The sequence below is a fragment of the Leptosomus discolor genome, chromosome 1 (genome assembly GCF_034619465.1).
Source record: "Leptosomus discolor isolate bLepDis1 chromosome 1, bLepDis1.hap2, whole genome shotgun sequence".
NCBI lineage: Eukaryota > Metazoa > Chordata > Aves > Leptosomiformes > Leptosomidae > Leptosomus > Leptosomus discolor.
Genome location: NC_141391.1, coordinates 186,172,909 through 186,194,270, shown reverse-complemented (window position 1 = coordinate 186,194,270; position 21,362 = coordinate 186,172,909). Strand labels below are relative to the sequence as shown.

Below are 21,362 nucleotides of genomic sequence, written 5' to 3'. Positions count from 1 at the left end.
ATTTGCAAGGTACAAATGCTTAAATAATACTTTTAGAATCATGTTTGAATATGATTTGTCTTAGGTAAGCTGATGTATTACATATTTAAAAGGAACATAAAGTGGGACATGTCTCATATGTCAGCACTACATTTTAGTCTGTACTGAAATGGATTTACAACGTCCAAAGTATATACTATTTCTTGTGGAACGTGTAATATGGCATCTTTTTAAATATCACAATACTGTTTAAAATCATGCTGTCTGAATCAGTTTGGCCTCATGACTTCCTCTGAAGGAGGAATATCCCATGCTTTCCAGCCCTTCATAAACTAGGATAAATACAGTATTTGAACTAAGAAAACTGGGGGGGGGACACATAAAGAAGCTTGGTAGAGGGAGGGAAGGGGCTGATGGGAAGGGACAGGCATTCAGCCATGGTGGAGGAGCATGGAGAGCAGCAGGGTGGTATTCCTTCCCTGGGCCAGTCGGTAAGGGGCCTGTAGGGTGGTATGCAGAGGAGATGCGAGAAGGCAAGTAGTGGTGCTTGGGAAGCTTCATGTTCAGTTCAACAGATAGGGCTTGTGGGTTCAAAATAGGCACATGCATTCCGAAAAACTGGTCTAATAATGTCTCCAAATTAAATGGTGGTTTCTTCCTCTGCTTAACTTTTGAATAATTTACTGCCACTTCATCTTATTTCATCTGTTCAAGCGCAAACATATAATCCACTCAACTGAGATAATCTTTAAAGAATCCAGTGTGATGTAGGAGGCAGAGTTAGAACAGTCTGTAAATTTAAAAGGAGGCGGCTCATCCATGGGGCTGAAAAGCAGGTGTCACAGGAGCAAAACTTCTGTGTTACTTGGTGGTGTCAAGGGAGACATTCTGCGCTTTGGGGAGCATGACAGATTAAAGACACAATTATTTCTGTCTTCATGTATTCGGTTTTGTCATATACTGTGTATTTATAGAAATTTTTAATTTTTCAGTTTTTCTTTTCACTGTTAAAGAGCTTTTTTAGTTAACGGTAATTCATAATTCATCTTTTGTTTTATGGCTACTAGAAACTCTCAAATAAGGTTGCTTGCTATTTTTAAATATGCTCGCCATTTAGCTTTATCTTCAAATTGAGGGTTAAAGTGTAGTTTGGAATGTTTGCTTTTGCCAGAGTAACTTCCCCAACTGTTTTCAATATCATTTTTGAAATGCCCATCAGTAGCTGTGAGGATTTTTGCATGGATTAGTAGGCTTTCAACATCATAGCAGTAACTGAGTTGCCTCTAACAACGTGTGGAGATGAGCGGTTGTTTGATCTTTGCTTTTGTGCTAAGTTTATACAGAGTAGAAGACCAACTTTTCAAATACCTTTCAAACATTTCCTGTTGTTAAAAGTATGCATTTTGCATAGACTTTTCCTTACATTTTTTGTGTAGGTAGTGCTATTTTAGAATCTACAACACAATGCAGTCTTATTTTATGGCATTGAGTGAAAAAAGAAAATAGGTCAACTATTAGGAGATGCCATGTTTGCTGTTTATTGCTTCGACTCATTAAATTAAAGCCATTTTTCTCTAGTTCTACTAAAGTAATTTATAACCCAATTTTCGTAAGTATTTGTTAGACTTTCTTAATTTTATTGTTACAAATGTAATGGAAGCCAAGGTAAGTTTTCCATTTGTGAAGTCAGCCAATTCCCAGTGCGTGTGAAGTCTAGTTAATTTAGGCTACTGACAACGAATTTGCTCTTCATATTTACCTGTTGCAGGTAAATGTAATCCATGGACCACGGGGTTGAAAGCTAGTAGTTAACATTGCAACCAGTTCTGCTGCTGTGGGCTGCCTGTTACCGACCTGTGGCAAGGCTATGCACAGACCACTGTGAATCTTAATTGTCATTTTGCTGATTTTAACTCTTACAAGAAAAACACTGATAAATACAAAGAGCATCTAGCCTGTGGTTGATGCAATACAGGACTATTTCTCATGGCAGGGCTTTTCAACATGCTGTGGCCTGCTAAACCAGTTACTTCACTGCTTGGTTTCCTGGAGTGATTGATTGGTGTCTAATATTTCACCTGTTTATATTATTACAGGAATACTGAAAAGTAAACCCACATCATCTTGCCAAGTCATTGGTATGCCCTTTCAGTTAATGTTGAAAAATAGGACAATGGGTTTTCCTAAATATGTGAAATAACATAGCTATATCTCTTCTCCCTTTGTAAAGAGAAGGAAGTGTTATCAATATCTGTTAGATGTTGCAGCATGTAGATTTCATGTCTGACTTGAGCAAATTTCACTGCAATTTTTCTAAGCCGATAAGTATATTTGCCACATGTATCTTTAATATAATTTTACAGTCATTAATTTTTTCTTAATTGTAGGTAAAGAGAGGACGTCAGTTCAGTCACTGAAAACATCAAGAGATGCATCACCCTCAGGCTCCACAGCAGTACTGTCATCAAAGGTGAATTTTCTTTTCGAGTACTTATCACTATGGTTTCAGATTGCTCATTGTTCTTGGATTTTTTCTTCAGTTGGAAGAAGATACTGCATGCAGCTGTTAAGGAAAGGAGCATCTTGAATTGCTCAGCAGTCCAGCAGAGGATAGGTTTCCCTTATCTGACAGGAAGGTGCTGATAATGTTGTGTATCTAATGATGACACCAACAAACCTTTTTATTCAGTATTCACTGTCTCATTTTAGGAGAAAGGGAGTTTTGTATGTATTCAAAATTGCCATTTTCTGAAGGCTGGAGTGTGCTAGAAAAGGAATGGCATGGAGAAAAATGGAGAAGCAGTTTTTAGGAGCAACAGATCAATTGAACAAGTCTGTACTTGCACTGAACTCCATCCTTCAGTGATTCCTAAACTGTGACTGGGTTTGGAAACAGAGTGGTGAAGTGTCTGGCTGACTGGGAAGATAATGTGAGTGGCAGAGTTGACTTAGAAGCAGGGCTGCGTGAGGATGGGGCAAGAGTGATAGCACTTACTTGGGAAGGGAGCCACATTGCAAGATTGTTAAATGTCATTTTATATTCTACATGATGCTGTTTAATTTCCCATCAAATTTTGTGGGCTGAACACCAGCTACATAATCTTGCTAATTAGTTAAACAGGCTAATAAACACTAACGAACAATCAGCACTCAATATTGTTCTGGCTGTCCTGTGACAGCAAAAACATTTTCACATCAGACTGCTTGCCTGTAAATTATACTTGAGGTTAAAATGAACACTTCCACGGGAGTATTTTCTTTTAAAAGGTTGAGAAATACTTTAACGAGGAATAAAGAAACAATGCATTATATTGTTTTAAGTGAATAAGATCTTATTAAAAAGTGGCATTCACCTTAAGTAGCATGGTGTACTAGCCTGATTCTTGAGGTCTTTTTAATGAAAGCAGTGGAATGCTTAAACAAAACAAAAAAAAAAGGAAAGAAAGAAAGAAAGGAAGGAAGAAAGAAAGGTACTTTTTGTTGTGAGAAGGTGAGACTGAAGGAAATAATTAGGTGGGGAAAAAAATCAGGCTTTGGTTGTACTATGTCGTTCTAAGTACTTAGCCCTTATGCAGCTCTTTTAGAACTGCTGTGCTAGGCATTAGCTAATTGCCAATGTCCTTAAGGGGGGAGGCAAGCAATATATTTTCAGTGATGTAAATAGGGGAAGTAAGATAAAAGCTGTTATGCACAAGTTACACTGATTCTGATTATAAAATAAAGTTTATAATTAGGTTTTTTGCTTACAGACTCAGCATACTACAGCTTAATACCAAATCCTTGCTTAATACAAACCTTTGAGAACAAGGAGGCATTGCAAAATCTCGTGCTCTTGTATTAATATGCAATGTGAGCTTGAACTATAAAGTATTCCTTAAATGCTCTGCTTTCTTCTTCAGTCAGGTCTGATCTGTGCTGTATTGGGGTTTTTTTTGCCAGCAGTTGGCATGTATCTGCTGGCAGTGGATGTCCACTTGATGTAAGCTATGCAAAATGAAACTTTGTGTTTGATGGAAGTCATTTCCCCAGACAACACAAATGTTTATTGGGTATGCGTCAGCTGCAGGAAAGGAAGTACTTCAGTGACCTTTTATTGCTTTTCTCTTCAAGTCCCAAAATCTGCTTGTAATGTACTGTCCTGTGTCAGTGGAGGTGATGTCTGGATTACGCTGACCAATTAAGTTGTGTAAGTGCTTCACTGACATAGAAATATCGACAGAAAAAGTCTTGGTAAAACATGAGGAACATCTCTAGGGTCAGGGTCTTACAATCTACTTAGACTTGAGAAATTAGTTATAGACTTTATTTGATAGATTAAAGGAGATAATTTTCAATGGTTTAAGTTATAATTTAGCTTTGAAATACTTAGAGAGGTATATGCTTCTGCAGCAATATCTCTTTTCACTGTAGTAACTATATGCAAATCTGAAAAGGTATTCTTATCTGTCTTATAATTAATTTTTTACATATTCATGCATGTGAATTTATACATGGTGTTATCTGATCTTAACCACCTGTTTAATTGACTATGGCATTAAGTCTTTTGTGTTTTTCTTTTAATAGCTGTCTGGACTGCAAGCCTTGGAGGCTGTATCCAACATAATTAGAGCAAAAGGCAGATGTGTTAGACAGGGAAAGCTTCCCAGCAAAGATAGCAGAAAAGTGACGGGGTTTTGCTGTTCTTAAGTTATGCATTAATGTAAAAAAAAGAATAGAGGACACCTCTGTTTTGAGGTGGGGGGAAGAAGTTGGTTGATTTTTACAAGATGTACTAGATTGTTTATTTCTTGCAAGTTTGCAGCCTAAGTAGCTGCAGACATTTCCCTCTGAGAAATATGTCCCTGTTCTTTCTCTTCAATTTCAGTGTAACTGTGGAAATACCATTATTTATTACAGAAAATATCACTCAGGATTTTTTAGTATGTATTTATTGACATGTGACCTATAGAATTAAATTTAGTGAGATTAAATTAACAGATTTTTTGCTGTATTCCAGCAGATACTGAGTAGTTAACTTCTGTTTATGGCTTGTGGAAATATTGTAGGTCATGTGAGATTTTATTTATCTTTATTTCATGCAAAGCTGACTGTTGGTGACAAAGATACCGGACTTTTCTTTTTGTTAGCATTGGCCAGACCTACATTTGAGGAGTGGGAGAGATTCATAACAGAACCATAGTACAAGATTTTGGCAGCTAGGGAGAAGTCAGGTTAAAAGTAAAAGTCAGGCATACTACGGGGGATAAGAACATTGTAGCAAAAAAACTTGGCAGCAGATAGTTTGTAGTGAGACTTGTGTAAGAACAATTGTGTAGTTTGGAAAGGTGAGCTGGGCTAATTGTTCTATGAATTACGTTACCCCTTTCTTTTAGGAACCCTCTTTGTACCCCTGCATATTGAACTTTGTCACCTCCTGACTTCGCTGGTTGTAATTCTGTAATTTACAATTAATAGAAAAGAGGGATTCCTATTTGAACATTGTGTTGCACTTCTCTTCTGGATTCAGACAAAGGTGGTGTCTTTATGACACAGAATCCTGGAAGGGTTCTGTGAATTGTGTGCTTATGCCGTACTACAGCACAAAGAGATGTTTGGATAATATTTTACTTGAGGTAAGCAGAAAAGGTCTGAAGATGAAGCAGTCTTATAGGTCGCACTATTTGCTTCCACTGGCCGTTTATGTCATTTAGAATGAATTAATGATAAGAGGGGCGACTGTTGTGGTTTTTTCATTTGTTTTTTTTTTTGTTTGCTTTTTTTGCCCGTCTCTTTGCTAAGATGGAACAGGCATTGGGTAGAAATTGTGGCAACCTTTGTCAGGCAGTAGGATTTTTGTATCTTTTTTGGATATCCATCTTAGTGTTGCAGTTTTTAACAGTAGAGTTGTGTAGATTCTTGGATGGGTGCTTCTATACATACAGTTGATTCAAATGAAATACCCACGTAGTGGTAACGATTTATAAAGCTAGCTATTCCTAAACTTGTTTTGGTACGTGGGTATTTGTCATTGTCTGTTTGTTGCTCTGTTGGTAAAAGTCAAATTATATTCTTAGAAGTTTTCAAGTTTTCAAACATTATTTATATGAGTATTTCCATCTGAAGAGGTAGATTAAAAGGCCGTAAAGCTGTGACTGACTTTACTATAAATGATCAACATTCCCCCCAAATAAAAAATAATGAATTTTAATGGCAGCAGCTCTGATCATTTAAAGTATGTATAAAATACTTTTTGTCCCTAATTAGCTTAGGTTTTAAGCTACACCATATTTAATAGTTAAGTTTAAATTATTTACAACCTTTTATGCCTGAAAATCACATTGAGTTATTACATCACTCCACACTTGTATCTGACTTCTCAGTGCCCATTTGATCCATGTCTCTTTAAACTCAACTGATTTCAGATTTTTTCTGTTATCTCTGTCCTGTGAATTCAGTAAAAATGATTCTGAAAGTATGGTGCTTTTTTAACGTTTTACTGAACTTCGTTGATTTATCTTTTCTTCTGTCTTTTTTTCTTTTTTCTCTGCTGTCTCTCCACCCACTTTTCTTTTTAAAGAAATCAGTCAGCAAATGAAATAGCTTTATCTTCCTTATTTCCTATTTTGAAATGTTTTGGGGATCTGAGTAACTGTTTATTTTAGTTTTGAAGATGTTTTGCCATATGTAAATACATTTCATGTTAAACCTTGACTATAATGTTTTCGTACAGGCCTTGGATAAGAGCAACAGACTATCGGAAAAGGAACTTGCAGAAGCTGCAAGCAAGTGGGCAGCTGAAAAGTCAGAGAAGGCTGATGAAAACAGTTTACCTGAAATAACAGAGTATGATGTAAGACAGGATTATTAATCAATTTATTTTCAAGTGTTACAACAATAGACTCTTGGTTTTTTGTACTCTCCTGAAAGGCACATTTTGTAACTTAACTCTGAATTTGTCTGCCTATGCTATTAAGTGTTTGTTGAAAGGGAGTGAGAGGGAGACAAAAGTCTTGTGAATGATTTATTTATTTACTTATTTAAAAAAAAACCAACCAAAACCAAACAAAACTCCACAAAACCAGAGTAGGTTTTGTTAGTATAACTTGAATTCATATTGAGCTACAACTGACAAAATAAGGCTCCAGCTCTCCCAGGGAATCTCCAAGGAACTCTTGCACTAGTGTAAGTCCATAGGCCTACTGAACTCCTTAAAATTAGTAAGGGACTTCTGAGTCAAAACAGGAGTGTCCATGTAAAACATAAGCCTGGAAGAGAAACTGTGGTTTGTTGAGTTCAGTTCCATGCCATGTCAGCCTGCCACGTCATGTATTCTTTTTCAGAAAACAATCCCCCTCTGTATTAGAAATTAAACTTTTGCCTTGGTACTGCAGTGGGTAGATATTTTTTTTTTGCCCCGAACCTGTATTTCATGAATAATCAACATTAATTACCAGTTTATACCCATCTTTTCTTGCCCCTTCTTACTATGTTGAAGTGTGATTTTAGCCCTTTTCAGTCTTTGTTACGCTGCTTTTGGATGAGATATCTTTTTTGGATTCTACTATGTTAGTGGAAGATGTATTTGTTGTTTAAAAACCCCCAAACGTCATGTAATGTCTCTGCTTTAATTCTGTGATCATTTCATCTTCAACTTTCACTTTGCTTCAACTTCAGAGGCACTTTTACAAAAAGAAAATAGTCTTACACTTTATAATTAATGGGTTTGTATTTTATATTTGTTTGTAAATAATTTGAGGGAAACTAAAAGCATCCTGGGAAGCATCAGATTGCCTCCTTGTATTTCACACTTGTGGAACCTATGGTCTAGATTAAAGAAATAAACTCACTGCATCCATATTCGTCTGAACTTTTAAGTTCTGTCCGTTGATGTAATAGCCAAGTGCATCAACAGCTACTTGATACTGGCCAGGAAGATCCACTTGAATAAATAAACTGCTCATTTCCCTCCAGAAAAAAAGAAAATTAAAAAAAAATGGGGGAGGGTTGGAGTGAGGAAAAAAAAGCATCAAACTGATCCAAGCATGAATGCCATACGGAGGAGAACATATGCACGGACATTTCTGAGAGGTTCAGGAGAGTAACAGTGAAGAGAAATGTCATTCCTGTTCTTGATGAGGCGAAGGTAGTGCAAGGGAGGAAAGAACAGAGTAGGCCTTATGGAGAAGAGTTGTTTAAAGCTTCCTCTGTGCCTCAGAGAAGACTGCAGTGGCAAAAAGATTCAAACCAAAGGAAGATTCAAAATGAAACAGTTGCAGTTAATTATGGCAGAGTCTGAGATGATTTATTGACTAAGAAAGTGCTACAGGAATGCTAATGAAGGAGGTGAGGCATCTCATTCTGAGCCCTAGAAGAAAGGGTGCTTCTCACTTGATTTGTGGGCTGTCATGTACAAATTGCAAGTTTTAACTTTTTCCAGTTTATCTTACATAGTGCTTAATAGTTGAACTTTGTGTTGCACTGAACTTTCTAGCAGCCTTTACGCACTCTCAGGCATTTCATGATTTACTGCAGTAACAAGATTTGGGATGCAATCTTAATGGTTTGTATTGCTGCTAAGTTTTGAGCAGATGCTCTTAGGACCACTTAAGCCTTTTTTTTATGTCTAATGCTGTTCTCTTTCACGTTCATTAAGTCTTAAGACGCTCCACCTCTGTTTCTGAAGAGTAGAAAATATTTTTATGCATCTTCCTCAATTCTCAAATCTTATTTTTTAAAAAACAGTATTTTATTACTCTACAAAACTGTTCCATAATATTGGATTTAAATATGCTGTAGTAATTTTTTCTCCTTTTTTACATCTTCTATATAGACTCCTTGAAGTGGGATTCTGTTTTCTTTGGGACAGGGATACCGTTAAATTTCTCTTTTAGAGGGAAGCTTATACAATTTTGATAATTCAGTAAGATTTCTTGTGCTATCAGGAATCCTCTAAGCGCATGCTTGCTTTTGCTATACAATAGGTATCTCTGTTCCTTTCATATTCAACCTGTGGTTCTGAATGCTGTAGGAGTTCTTTCTGACAGCATTTTGATTTCATTGATGCCTATTTACCTTTGGTTTTGTTACTTTTATCCTTTCCCAGAAAACTAATCCTATTTTCATTGTGGATTTTTCTTGCTAGCTGGTGTTATAAATATCACATATACAAGTTTCTTCACAGCGGAAGGGCAGGTGAAGGTTATCTGGCATCATTGTTACTCAGTTAAGACTGAGTCACGGGTTTTTTATGATGTCGTGTTTTCTACATGTTTAAAATCGATGTTTCTGTATCTGTTAGATTGTAGCACTAATAGTTCACTAATAGTCTTGATAAGCAAACTTGTATCTAACTGAATTACTGTATTTGGGTTTGTATTTTGCTCTCAAAACTGAATATTTTTGTTTTCAAAGGCTGGATCTTCAGCTCCATTATATGTTGAACAAACAGAGGAAACAGAAACAAATATGATGGATAGTACAGAATTATATGAGGATGGCCAGCTTCTTGGTCGCTCAAAAGCAATTGCAACTAAGACAAAGGAGATTGAACAGGTGAGTCCTCTTGGCATTTTGTCATGGATACAGTACCTGTGTAATGCTTTGATCTGCTAGAAATACGTTGATTTATTCTTTCCTCCCTCTTGGAGCGTAATCTGATTTCTTGAGATAATGTGATGATAACATCTCCATCTATTTAACACTGAAGCGGCATTTATCTGCACGTGGGAAGTAGTGGTAGTTTCCTGTAACTTACATGCAACACCTGCTATTTTGCAAGCCAAGAAAGTGACTGCTCCTTTGAATAATTGTTTTAAAATCAAATATAATACAAATAATTTCAAATGTAATTAAAAAGTAAGGCTTTATGTGACATCAAATTATCAAAAATTACTTTTACACTGTGATTCCCTTAACTTACATATAGACAGTTTGGGATTGCATTCTAGAAGCTGCCTATTGTTTTTTTTTTTCTTGTGGTGGGTTTTTTTGGGGCTGTGTGTGTTTTGTTGGGTTTTTGTGTTTGCTGTTTTTTAAAATCAGCTTTGAATCTCAGTGCCTTTGTCATTCTTTGAAGATTAAGAACATTTAGGTTTTGCTTTGACTACAGTGTTTTATATTGAGATAAGGGATGGCTATTGTGTTCAAAATTTGTATCGTTTTCTTTTGTATTGAGTACTTGGGGACCGATTTAATACAAACCAAGATTTCTATTACTTTTGTAACATTGAGTTTTTGAGGAGATTCAATGGAAGTTTGTTCATGTATTAGTCTTTAATATCACGTCATCTCGCCTCACAGTAAGGAAATTATTTACACTAACCTTGAATTTAATTTGTGATAAACAATCAAAATGTTTTGTTGCCATGTTTTTGGTACTTAAAGTGGAGAGTTTGGAGATTTTTCTGACTTGATCTTTCTGAAGTAAATACAACTATGCACAACTCTGGGAATTGCATTTGAAGGTTATAATTTGGGTGGGAGAAAGATATTACTTTCTTCAAACTTGCTCTGATTTACAGTGTTTTCAGTGTATACCTGGGATGGGTGGAAGGGAAATATAGATCACTTTTCCCCTTTATGATTACCTCATAATAACATCTTCAAGAAAATAGGTCTCTGGTCTTGTTCAAGGTAGCCTTATTCTAGGTCTTTGTTTGCCATCTTAATGTCTAGTGGCCTTTGTTCTGTCGCCTGTGAGACTTTCTTCTTGACACTTGAAAACCAACGTCCTACTCAATTGGGTTTTTTTTGTTTGTTGTTTTTTTTTTTTTTTTTAATTTGGACTTTGCATAATCATGTTCCTGGTGAGCATGGCTTTGCATGAGTGCTGGGTCTGGCTGGGATGGAGTTAACCAGAGCATGCTGTAACTGTGAGGGTCATAATGCAATTGGTATATCCTTGAGTGGTCTTTGGGTTATACATGACCTAAATCAGCTACTAACAAGTGCATAAACTTAGGACTATTTAAAAATGACAAACTGAAAAAAAAAAACCAACCTAGGAGCAGATTTTTAAAAAATAGCAATTGTGATGATTTAGCCTGATGCTGGTGAATCCATGATTGGTTTATTTTCTCTAGGTCCTAAGGACAGGCTTATAGCGAAAACAGATGAAAATTTGGGCATAAAAACCAAATGTTGTTTTCGATGTGATCTAATGTTATTATGTTTGGTAGCGTTTGCACTTATCTCTAAGGAAATCTAGACTATATTCTCTAGAACAGAATACTTTTCGCTCAGAAAAGCCTGAGGAACAGCTTAAAAAGATTTGGATTTCATAGAACCAGTCTCTCCTGTTGTTGATTTGAATATTGAACCTGTCAGCTTCTGCAGAATTAAAATAAGATTTTAGAATGATACTGGAAGCATCTTCAATACGTTTTATTCAACTGAACAAGATTTGTATTTTTTTATAAAACCAGGTACTGTGAATTTGTTGAGAACTAGAGAAGATGTGTATTTAATCATTTAAACGTAAGACTGTAAAATGACCTGTATGTTTTTCAGATAAATGTTTAAAGTAACTTCTGTTTCAACAACTAAAAAAAAAAATCCGGAAAATTTATCATTATGGTAGTCCTGCTGATTTTCATAATTGTGAAATACTGTGAATCTTCCTACTGTATATGGAAGCAGTCTCGCTGTAGAAATTTATACGCTGTTCCATTGACTTCAAGTTGTCAGCATCTAAAAGTAAATTTGGGTTAATTCTGTGTGGCTTGAGTTCTCTGACAAGGAATGGGAGAGGGAGCAAAGAACAGAATGGAAACTAAATTTGCGGTCCTGTGGTGAACTGCTTTACTAAAGGTTCTTTGGATGAACTTCTCAATATGATTTATACTGGTTTTACCACTGTTTAATTGAAAGTATGTTTCTGGTTTTTGCACAGTAAAATTAGTCTTTAATATGCAAATTTAACACTATCCCTACTCATGCTGTGTTTTCATATAAGTGTAACATTTAAATCTTATAAGTGAACTGTAGGCTATAATACACTTCAGGAATAGAACGACTGACTTGATAATAAAATATAGAATACAATTATAAGAAGGCTTTGTCATAATTTGTTTCTGATGAAGACTCAAATAACAGCAGAAAAATTTTTTGTTCTGTGGACTTTTTTCCAGTTACATTTCATTGAGGTGTTTAAAATAGCTTCTGAATGCCTAGTTTTAATGTATTATTTCTGCAATGTAATTTTGTGGAAGGATTACTAAAAAAAAAAAAAAAAGCTTATTACAAAGAGTTATGCTGCAAAAATGGTGAAGCTTTAATCCTTCTGCAGAGCAAGATTCCCATCAGATTGATTTTTAGTCTTCACTGAACAGCTATTAAAGTGTTTAAAATAAATAAATAAATGAATAAAATCAGACAGGGTTGAAATAACTTCTTGTGTCACTGGGTATGTGTCTAAGAATTGGTGAGGGTCCAGCTAGTATTTGAGAAAGTGAGTCTTGATTATAGAAGGCTTGACCCATCAAACCTCTTCTGCTTCTGTCTCCCAAGTTTTCCTGCTTTCTCTTGGAGCACCAGATCTAGTGTTGTTTCCTTTTCAGTTCATATTTGTTCTCATCCTGATTCCCAGGTATTCTTGCTGTTCCAGACTGCTGATAAAGCCCTCTTTGCTTTGTCCTCTCCATATCTGTCTGTCTCCAAAGCTCCAACTAGGAAAAAAGCAAAATTTTCTAAATACGTACTTTTACTTCGTAGTATGGTACTATTTCAGGTAAACCCAGAGGCAAAAAGCTGTGCTGACAGGACATGTGCAGTGTCGCAATGAGCAAATTCATTGCTGTACAGCAGAGAAACAGTCAGCCTGATGCCCTGGGCAGGGGGATGTAGCTGGCAGTTACATCTCTTAAGAAAAAAACAACAAAAAGATCCCTTAAGCAATTGAATGAAATATTCATACAGGTGTTCCGTTTAAGTAAGTCCATCTCTGTATCTTACGTATCACTCATGTTGCTCTTTTGTAAAGTTCCCTCTGCCTTTCCTCTAAGTTACAATAACACAATCACCAATTTCAAAATTTTAAATGGAATGTGATTGTAAGTGGTCACTTTGGCTCATCAACGAAGTAACTGTGTATTATTTGTTTGATGGGGGACTTACTGCAAGCATTCATGTAAAATCATGTAATTTGAAGAACAGTAAAGTGCTGACAGGACAAAAATAGTCAAATGAGTGCTAGTTGCTGTTTGCTATTTAGTGACTGTCTTTTAAGAGCCTGCAGTTGCTTTGCAAGTATTAACTGAAGCTGACATAAAGAGAGGAGAATAGAAGTTGGGCTCATGGATAAAGACTTGAAAAAATCTGGACGCTGTTTGAACAGAACCAAGAATTATCTGTGTGACTCCCAAAGCAGAAAAATTCCAAAGCATATGTTTAATTTGAAGTCTGCCAGTATTACTTGGGAAGGAAGATTATGGTCGAAGATGCACAGGCACTTGAGAACATTGCTGAACTGGGACCACAGATCCTGGAAGTCTCTGGTCTCATCTTTGAAATGACAGGCATAATGACAGTATCATGGAAACAAAAATAGTAAGATAATCAGTTTTCTGGCTTGCCTTTTTTTTAGTTGAAGCTAGGTATTTCCTTATGCCTTGGAACATGCCTTTCCCTCTTTCCTCCACAACTATAATTTTGAAATTTGGTGTTTTGTGTTGTCTGAGCAGGATGGGGTAGAAGCCCGTTAACCAGGTGTTTAAAAGATTGGGCTGGGTGCTTGAAAATAGTGTAGCAGCTAATTTTGTATTGGCATGTCAGGGTCAATGAATGTCCGTAGGTTGCTGATGTAACAATTCCATGTAATTTTTTACATTTTTGCATTTAATAAGATGCAGTATACATTAAAGTATTGTTTTGGAGTTGTTTAGTTTGTGTTTTTATATGGTGAAGGATCAGCTATGCTTTTAGCACGTAATGTGCTGAAGCGTGAGTTTTTTGGGAAGTGATGACAAATACGTCCCTGGTGTTAAATTCACAATTGGAGCGATTCAGCGTTGGTGTTACACAAAAGGCTATCTCTTTGTTGTTCCTTTATGAGCATGAGTAGCAGGGATTCTTGAAATGTCTTATCTTGTCTAGACATCAAGTCTGCAACACTGTGTTAATTAGTCCATTATTATGTGTCCAGTTTCTTAAATGTTTCATATGCAATTTGAAGTGACATGGGTTACCTCTGAAAATCGTATTATTTTCTGAAGACAAATTTTGCCAAATGAGCCAAGTACCTTCCTTGATTTTGGCATAGAATCAAACCTCTGAGTTTCTGAATGAGATTTGACACTCAGACCTCAATTTGTCTATTACCATAGAGCTCTGGCATCTTAAGAAGGAAGCGTAGGAATTAATACATTCATGAATGCTTTTTTACTTAATGGAGTTACTGGCTGACTGGATGCTTTCAGTTCAACAATATTTTTAAATCTTCAGCAGAATAATATTTTTAAATGTCCAAACGTCTGGAATAATTGCTTGTTTGCTTGTCTTTCTACGTTAATATTACTTGTTAACAACCCTCAGTAGCATTAATGAACTGTTACTCTAATTGGACAGCCTTTTGCTGGAAGATGCTGAAAATCACAGACTTTTCTAAAGCTTCTATTCAGAACTTCATAGATATGGTGCATAGAAAGAAGGAAAAACGGGTGTGTGGCTGGGTCAACAGGCTATCCAGATTCTGTTTCCAGATTTGCTGTCTAACTGCTTTTCTTTTTTAGGTAAATTAAATCTCTGGCCTAGAGGTTACAGATAAGTAAGAAAAACAGTTAGAAGCAGTTGTAGTGTGACATTTCAGAAGAACTGTTTCTTGTTCTCCTGCTTTGTCAGATCTCTTGTTCTGGTAAGATCTATATAGCAATAACTGAATTGTCTTTGTGTGTGTATAACACTTTTTAATGGGACACTGTTCTCTGGAGGTGCTGCTCTGAAAGAAGACTGACAGTTCACAAAGTGAAAATTTACATTGCAAGGGCTTAGTTAAGAAAATTTTGCTTTTAATATCAGACCATAAAAAAAATATACAGGCATTTCTGTCATGATAAAATTTCTGTAATGTCTGGAAGTATGCTGCATGCCTTCCTCCCTGCCCCCAACCCCTCCCATGTCCATTGCTAGTTTTGTTTTGCTTCAAATAAAACTGCTTTACAGTGCTTCGACAGTGTAAAGGTAAAAGAGGATGTAAATATGAGGTAGCTTCCACATCTTGGCTAGGAATAAGCTAATGAGAAACCATGGTAAGTACATCAGAAAAGTTTTCTAAGTTCTGGATATGTTAGATTAAACATTTACGTTTTAGCAATTGTAGTAAAATAAATAAATAAATGAATAAATTGGATTAATGGCAATCCAGAAAGGAATGAAGGCGGCTGTCAAAGCCGGCTTTGGATGTAGCTTTTCTTTTGACTTCAGCTGATCCAGGGAAACAGGTTACCGTTTGCTTAGATTAGCTTGTTGGTCTGCTTGTGCTGTTGCTCATTTCAGGCAAAATTATCTAGGTTAGAAAAAATCCCCTAATTAAAATATGAGTTAAGAGGTAGGTAAGTTAAGTGAAGCTGAAGGAACTGGAACAGTAGCTAGAAAACACATTAAAGGATTATTTCTGATTATGGATGAGGTCAGACATGCTTTGTTTCTGACGGGAGTAGACCAGACAAGAGTAACAGGCCAGATGAGAGTAAAAGATGGGGAAGCTGTAGATTTGGGTTCCCTCCTAGCTTTTCTGTTGTCCTTCAAACTTTGCGTGGTTAATACACAGTAGCAAGGCCTTAATGATGGACTCATCATCAGTCTAATTTGATTGGGAGCATAGTATGTATCATGCCTCCTCTGAGCTTATGTTTATTTTGTTTAAATGTAAGATATAATTAAGTGTGTTAATTTATTTTTTCCTAATCGAGAAAACATTTGTCTCAGATTTTGGTATTTTGCCTTAGGCTTCTCAGAAAAATTGATGATGATTCCTTTACTTAAGGATATCATCTGCCTATGATGTTGTTTCATCCTTTTGTGGTTTATTAGTTTCCTTTGCGTCAGTACCCCTCTCCTTAGATACACGGCAAATAATTTACTACTTTTTACACATTCTTAGGCACTTTTTCTTCCATATTAATTCTGACTTGGTGATTTTCATATTATCTTTTCATATTTATTCTAGACCTGAATTTTTACCATTGCAAAATCAAATCAATTAAATTGTTATGCTTGTTTGCATCTTTATATTTCACACTTGCCTTAACTCTTTTATTGTGCTAGGATCTTTCTGTTTTCTAAATCTGAGCTGTTTGTTAGAAATCTGCATTTTCATGTTTATGTAACTGCAAGGTGGAGAACATAAGAGCTTTTGGTCAATGTCTTCACAGTATCATTGATTCTCCTTAAAAATACGTTCATTTAAAGTAGGATATTTGTAAAAAAATGTGAAAACTTTAGCTGCTTCCCTTTTATTGTGTTTCGGTCACCAGGCTTTAGAAGTTTCAGTCCTTCGCTTTCCATTTGTTTAGCTCTGTTCTCTTCCCTTTCCATGGACATTAATGGGTTATTTGGTATGCACTGCAGTGTTCATAATTACAAACTGCTGCATATGCAAAATCAGTGCAACTCACTCGTTTTACCTCAGCACCTGAAGGTACAGTTTAATAAGGAAGTGTGTTACCACATTTCAGCTTTTTGCCAGCAGCTTTTTTCATTGGAAAGCTGATAAAAAGTGAGTGTTATTTAATATGCAATGCTCATAGGGCGATACTTTTAAGAGAACTTCAGACCAGAAATGTACGCATGTATCCAGTAACAGGAGGGTTTTTCTTGGAGAGACTTGAATGCATTAGATAGAATTAATCTTTAGCTTTCTATCACTACCTATCTATGGAAGATTTTGATTTTGACAATTTATTTTGCCTTACATTTTTTAATGTAAACAGGTTTTGGCATGTGCTGAGTGCATTATTTTGAAGTTGGTAAATGCTGGGGACTCCACTCGTTGACAAATGTAGTCGTTGATACTTTTTTTTTGATATGGTGGCGCTTCATTTATATGATCAAGCAGTACTGCAGATTGCAAGATCCTAAAGAGGACTGTTTGCTTACAGTCTTAAGGCGAATTGTTTACAGATGTTACAGTTTGTTGGCAGAGCTCTGGAAGACATAAACAACAGAGTTAGTAGTTGGGTACTTGATAAAATTGCTGGACTTAGTTGAAACCAAAGAAAATGTGCAAGAAGGTTGTACCTGTTTCACTCAATGCCCAGCTGTTCAAATCTGAAAGACAAGATCCTCTTCTTGGTCAAAATAAGTAAAAATCTAAAGAGTTGTCCATTAAGTAGTATTTTTTTCAATCAACAGCTAGCAGTGATTGTTTGATTTAAAATTTCTTGTTCTGTTGTGAGAAACCAGAAGAACTTAACAACAGGATGAAAGAAGACTTAGGAACTACAATACTGAGTAGACCTAGGAAGAAGAAAGATTAGTTTCATGAGATGATGAGTGTAAAAAGGATTGGAAAAGGCATTAAGAAGAGAAGAAACTCTAAAAAACGTGTGGGCCTTGATATATCATTAGGAACTAATTATGAGAAATTGCCTACTGAAAAAACCATCAGAAGTTAAGATGCTTGGAAAGATAAGCAGAACTGACATTGGCAAACCTCCTGAGAAAGCTGAAGGACAAAACCAGAAATGATGAATAGTCTGAGCCTTGATAAAGGCAGTAGTTTCTGTGGGAGTGAGGGTTATTGTTTATGTGTGTGGTGTTTGTTTTTTTTTGGCGATGGTGGGGTTTTGTTGTTGTTGGCTTTAATAACTTGAATTTAATTTGGGGGATAGAGAGAGCCTCCTCTCCAACTTTGTCTCCAGTTTGTTCTTGCTTCAACAGAAGGGCATTGGTAGACTTGAGAGGTGGTTTTAGCAGTGTTGTTTGATTTTATTTTTGAACTATTTTAAGGGTGGAAGATAAAATTCTCTCTTAGTTGGCTCAATGCACCGAGGCTTAAAATTTTAAGTTTTTAGCATTTTTCTTTTTTATAACCTACTGTCTCTTGAATGAAGCATCTTTCAAATTTCAGAGGAATATTTCAGCATTGCTTCTGGGGAAACGTGCTGCTTCCTGGATTGAAACAGAATGAGAATAGGATCAGTCCCATATACCTAATAATTAGATCCAGAAATTTAAATTGCCTCAGAATAGCCTCAAAGAACTACTGACTAGCATCTATTCCCCGCCCCCAACACTGATTTCACATCAGCTGTATCAGTGTTCTTCTGAAAGACTTAGACATGAACAGGCATCCAAGTGGTGCTTAGAACAGGATGTATGTAGGGCAAACGGAGAAGAGCATCATAAAGGAAAGGTTTCTTAAAACCGTATGTGATGGTGGGAAGGTGGTAACTGAGCAAACATGCGAAAACCCCTGGTAAGTTGCAAATGAAATGTAGTGGCAGGAAGGTAGGTGACAGGAGGGCCTCTATGTTTGGCTTGGAAGCTGGTTTCTATTTCTCCTGCACTGACAAGAGCTTCCAGGCCTCAGGAGGTTGGAGTAGACAGCGACAGAAGAGTATCACACAGGCAACCTGTAGGTAGGGAAAATCTGCTGAAGTGTGAATCTACAGTTTTATGGTTTGTCGTGTGTCTTTTACAGACCGTAGGGCTGATCTTAATATGACAGAAACTTGTTTTGTAGGTGATAGTTTTGCTGGTGCATGTTGTTTAATCCTTTAATCCATCTGTAATCTGATTTGTATACAACACTGTTTGGTGTATAAATATAGGATCATCTATGACCAAAGACACTTCAGGGACAGGTTGTATTTGTCATCTGGTTCTTGAGTTTCTATTTCTTTTTAAATTCTGTATCTCAGTGCCTAGTCTAATGTCTTCTTTCCTTTGGCAGTTGATTCACTGAGCAGGTTAAACTCAATATGTTTTAAAGATGGGTAAGATACACTTTTTTTAATAGTTTGTTCTTTTCTGTGAACATTAGTGATTTGACAGCCATTGATTGGGTGGTGTTTGGAAAGCAAGCAAATTATTTAAAATGAAAAAGCTACAATTTACAGCGGACTGTTACGTGATTTTTTTGTTCAAATTATTTTGTGTGCATATAGTATTTATATAGGCTTGTATCTTAAAAGCTTGGCACAGAAAGTGTTCGTTTGCTCTGACCTTTAAAATACAAAGTAATCTTAGAGTTCTTTTTCATTGTTTTATTTTTATTTTTATTTTTTAGAAAGATAATTCCAAAAGGCATCAGAATTGGGAACTTACTTTCCTAAATGATATGGGAAAAATATTTTGCTGCATAAGTTGCTTATGCATGTGCTTCTTCTGTAAGTTAAGATTATAAAAACATTAGATTTTTATCTTGGGGTGTAAATGACTAATGCACATCATCATCACCGACCCACAAGGATCACTTTCCTGTTTTGTTTGACTTTTATTTGCATTGATGTTGTGACTTTCAGTGCTCAGTGATTGTCTGGACATACACTAGTATGGATATTGCAATGGCACACTTCACAAAATATGGCAGAAAAACAAGGGCCAGGATTCCCCACAGGGCAAAGGTTATAGCGTGCCTGCTTTACCTTGGTACTTTGACTTTGAAAGGCTAATAGGGTCAACCTGACTTAGAAAACCACAGAAGTTGGATACCAACAAAATCAAGTGGGTCATGTTCTTATGGTTCTTTAGCTTCTCATGCTTCTTGAGGACTGTTTATACATTAATTTTCTGAACTATTGAACTTCGAGTATTGCTCTGAATGACACTAATAACCTTTAATAGATGGGTTTGATAATGTTTCTCCATGGTTTAATTGGCTTGCTAGCAGTCTTTCCCCCTCTCCTGCTCCCCAGATAGCTGAAATACTCAGTTTCATTACAACATTAAATGTTGTACTTATGTGGGTACTGTGTGTACTTACTTAACCATAATTACTCCCCATAAGTAGTTCACCTCCTTAGTATAGTAGTTAATTTATATATTAACTTTTTTGGTCACGTGCTACCTAAACAAAAAAATCTCCACATAAGCATTTTTAAACACAGAATCAGAAATAGATTAGGGAATGCTGACACAAGCTTCTCAGTGATCATCTTCAACTGGAAATTCGCCCATTTTATTACAATTTTTTTTTTTAACTTGGCTTCCTGGAGAAACTAGCTTATGCAATTGCAGAGTATCTGTGCTGTGTATCTTTGACTCTATTGTCAGGTTTCAACTAAATCCAATTTAGGCATAAATGAAAATGAACAAGCTTTATGAAAATAGGCAGTAGCAGAAACTGTATGAGTTCCAGTGGAGAAAGATCATAATATGATTGCATCTCATTAGACATCAGAAATTCGCCTTAAGCAAGTGCTGCAGTTGCGCTAAAACACAAAACAAACCAAACACCCCCCCCCCAACTTGTACCATTGCAGACCTCAGCTGCGCATTGCAAAGAGTTTAGTGGCAACCATAGTTTAAGAAATTTATGTCCCTGTGCTGCACTGTCCCCTGTGCTGGCACAGTAGTCTTTGTGGGGCCTGGCTATGAATCAGATCAGGAAAAAGAATGAAAAGTTTGCAGATATTTGACCAGTTCTCTTATTCTCAGTGTGGTTCCTTAAATGTGCCTGCTGCCACAAGGGAGTACCTATGCTGTATTGTGTGTCGAGCCGTTACCATCTCTGAATGTTCAGTATCTTGAAAGTACTGTCTTAAACACTCAAATTTATTTAATCATCAGGCAGAAATCTATAGAAAGCTGTAGTCTTTGGTCGTATTTACATAGCGACTGTTTGTTTTTGTTACAGGGAAGATAAAACTTTAAAAAGTATTTGTTTAACTTCTATCTAAAGCTGCCATGTCCAGAATTGTCTTCTTCCTTTAGGACACCTCACCATCTTCTAACGTCAATAGCCTTGGTTCTATGTATTTCGGAGAATTTACTCGTTTGGGAGCACTAGTGCATCACTAGACACCTTCGTAACAGCTTCTTCCAGCTGGCCTGTTGGAGCCAAACTTTGATCTAGTTGTGAACCAAGCAGGTACCCACCTGCTTCAGCCCCTAATGTTCTTGAGTAGATCTTCAGAGGAAAGAGCAGTCACAATAACCAGTATTTTTGGTAATGAGATAGCTCAGTTTGTAAATTAAATGGTCCCTTTTAATTCAAACTCTAACCTCTTATAGTTCATTAAAGTATTTGCACTTTAGCAAAATGAAGATCAAAAGATTTCTGAATGTTTTATGTATTTGTTGCCTGTCAGCTAATGTGATGAAGAACTGGAAGTGTGCAATTACAGAGAAATGTTCCCACACCAAGGCACAATGCACTGTGAAGTAAAGCTGAATGCCCTTTTGAATGCATCTGTTACCTGCCACTGAACAGGAAGGTTGCAACAAAGGCTCCTTTACAGTTTGAG

The 21,362-nt window shown here is 36.3% G+C and overlaps 1 protein-coding gene across 1 annotated transcript in view; it reads left to right on the top strand.

Annotated features, from left to right (window-relative positions):
- PPHLN1 (periphilin 1) overlaps positions 1-21,362 on the top strand; it is a 71,077-nt gene that overhangs the window by 32,541 nt on the left and 17,174 nt on the right. Inside the window, exons 6-8 of the mRNA XM_086472462.1 lie at positions 2,367-2,449; positions 6,689-6,808; positions 9,370-9,510. Coding sequence (XP_086328588.1) covers positions 2,367-2,449; positions 6,689-6,808; positions 9,370-9,510 — 344 coding nt within the window. The remainder of the gene's footprint in view (positions 1-2,366; positions 2,450-6,688; positions 6,809-9,369; positions 9,511-21,362) is intronic.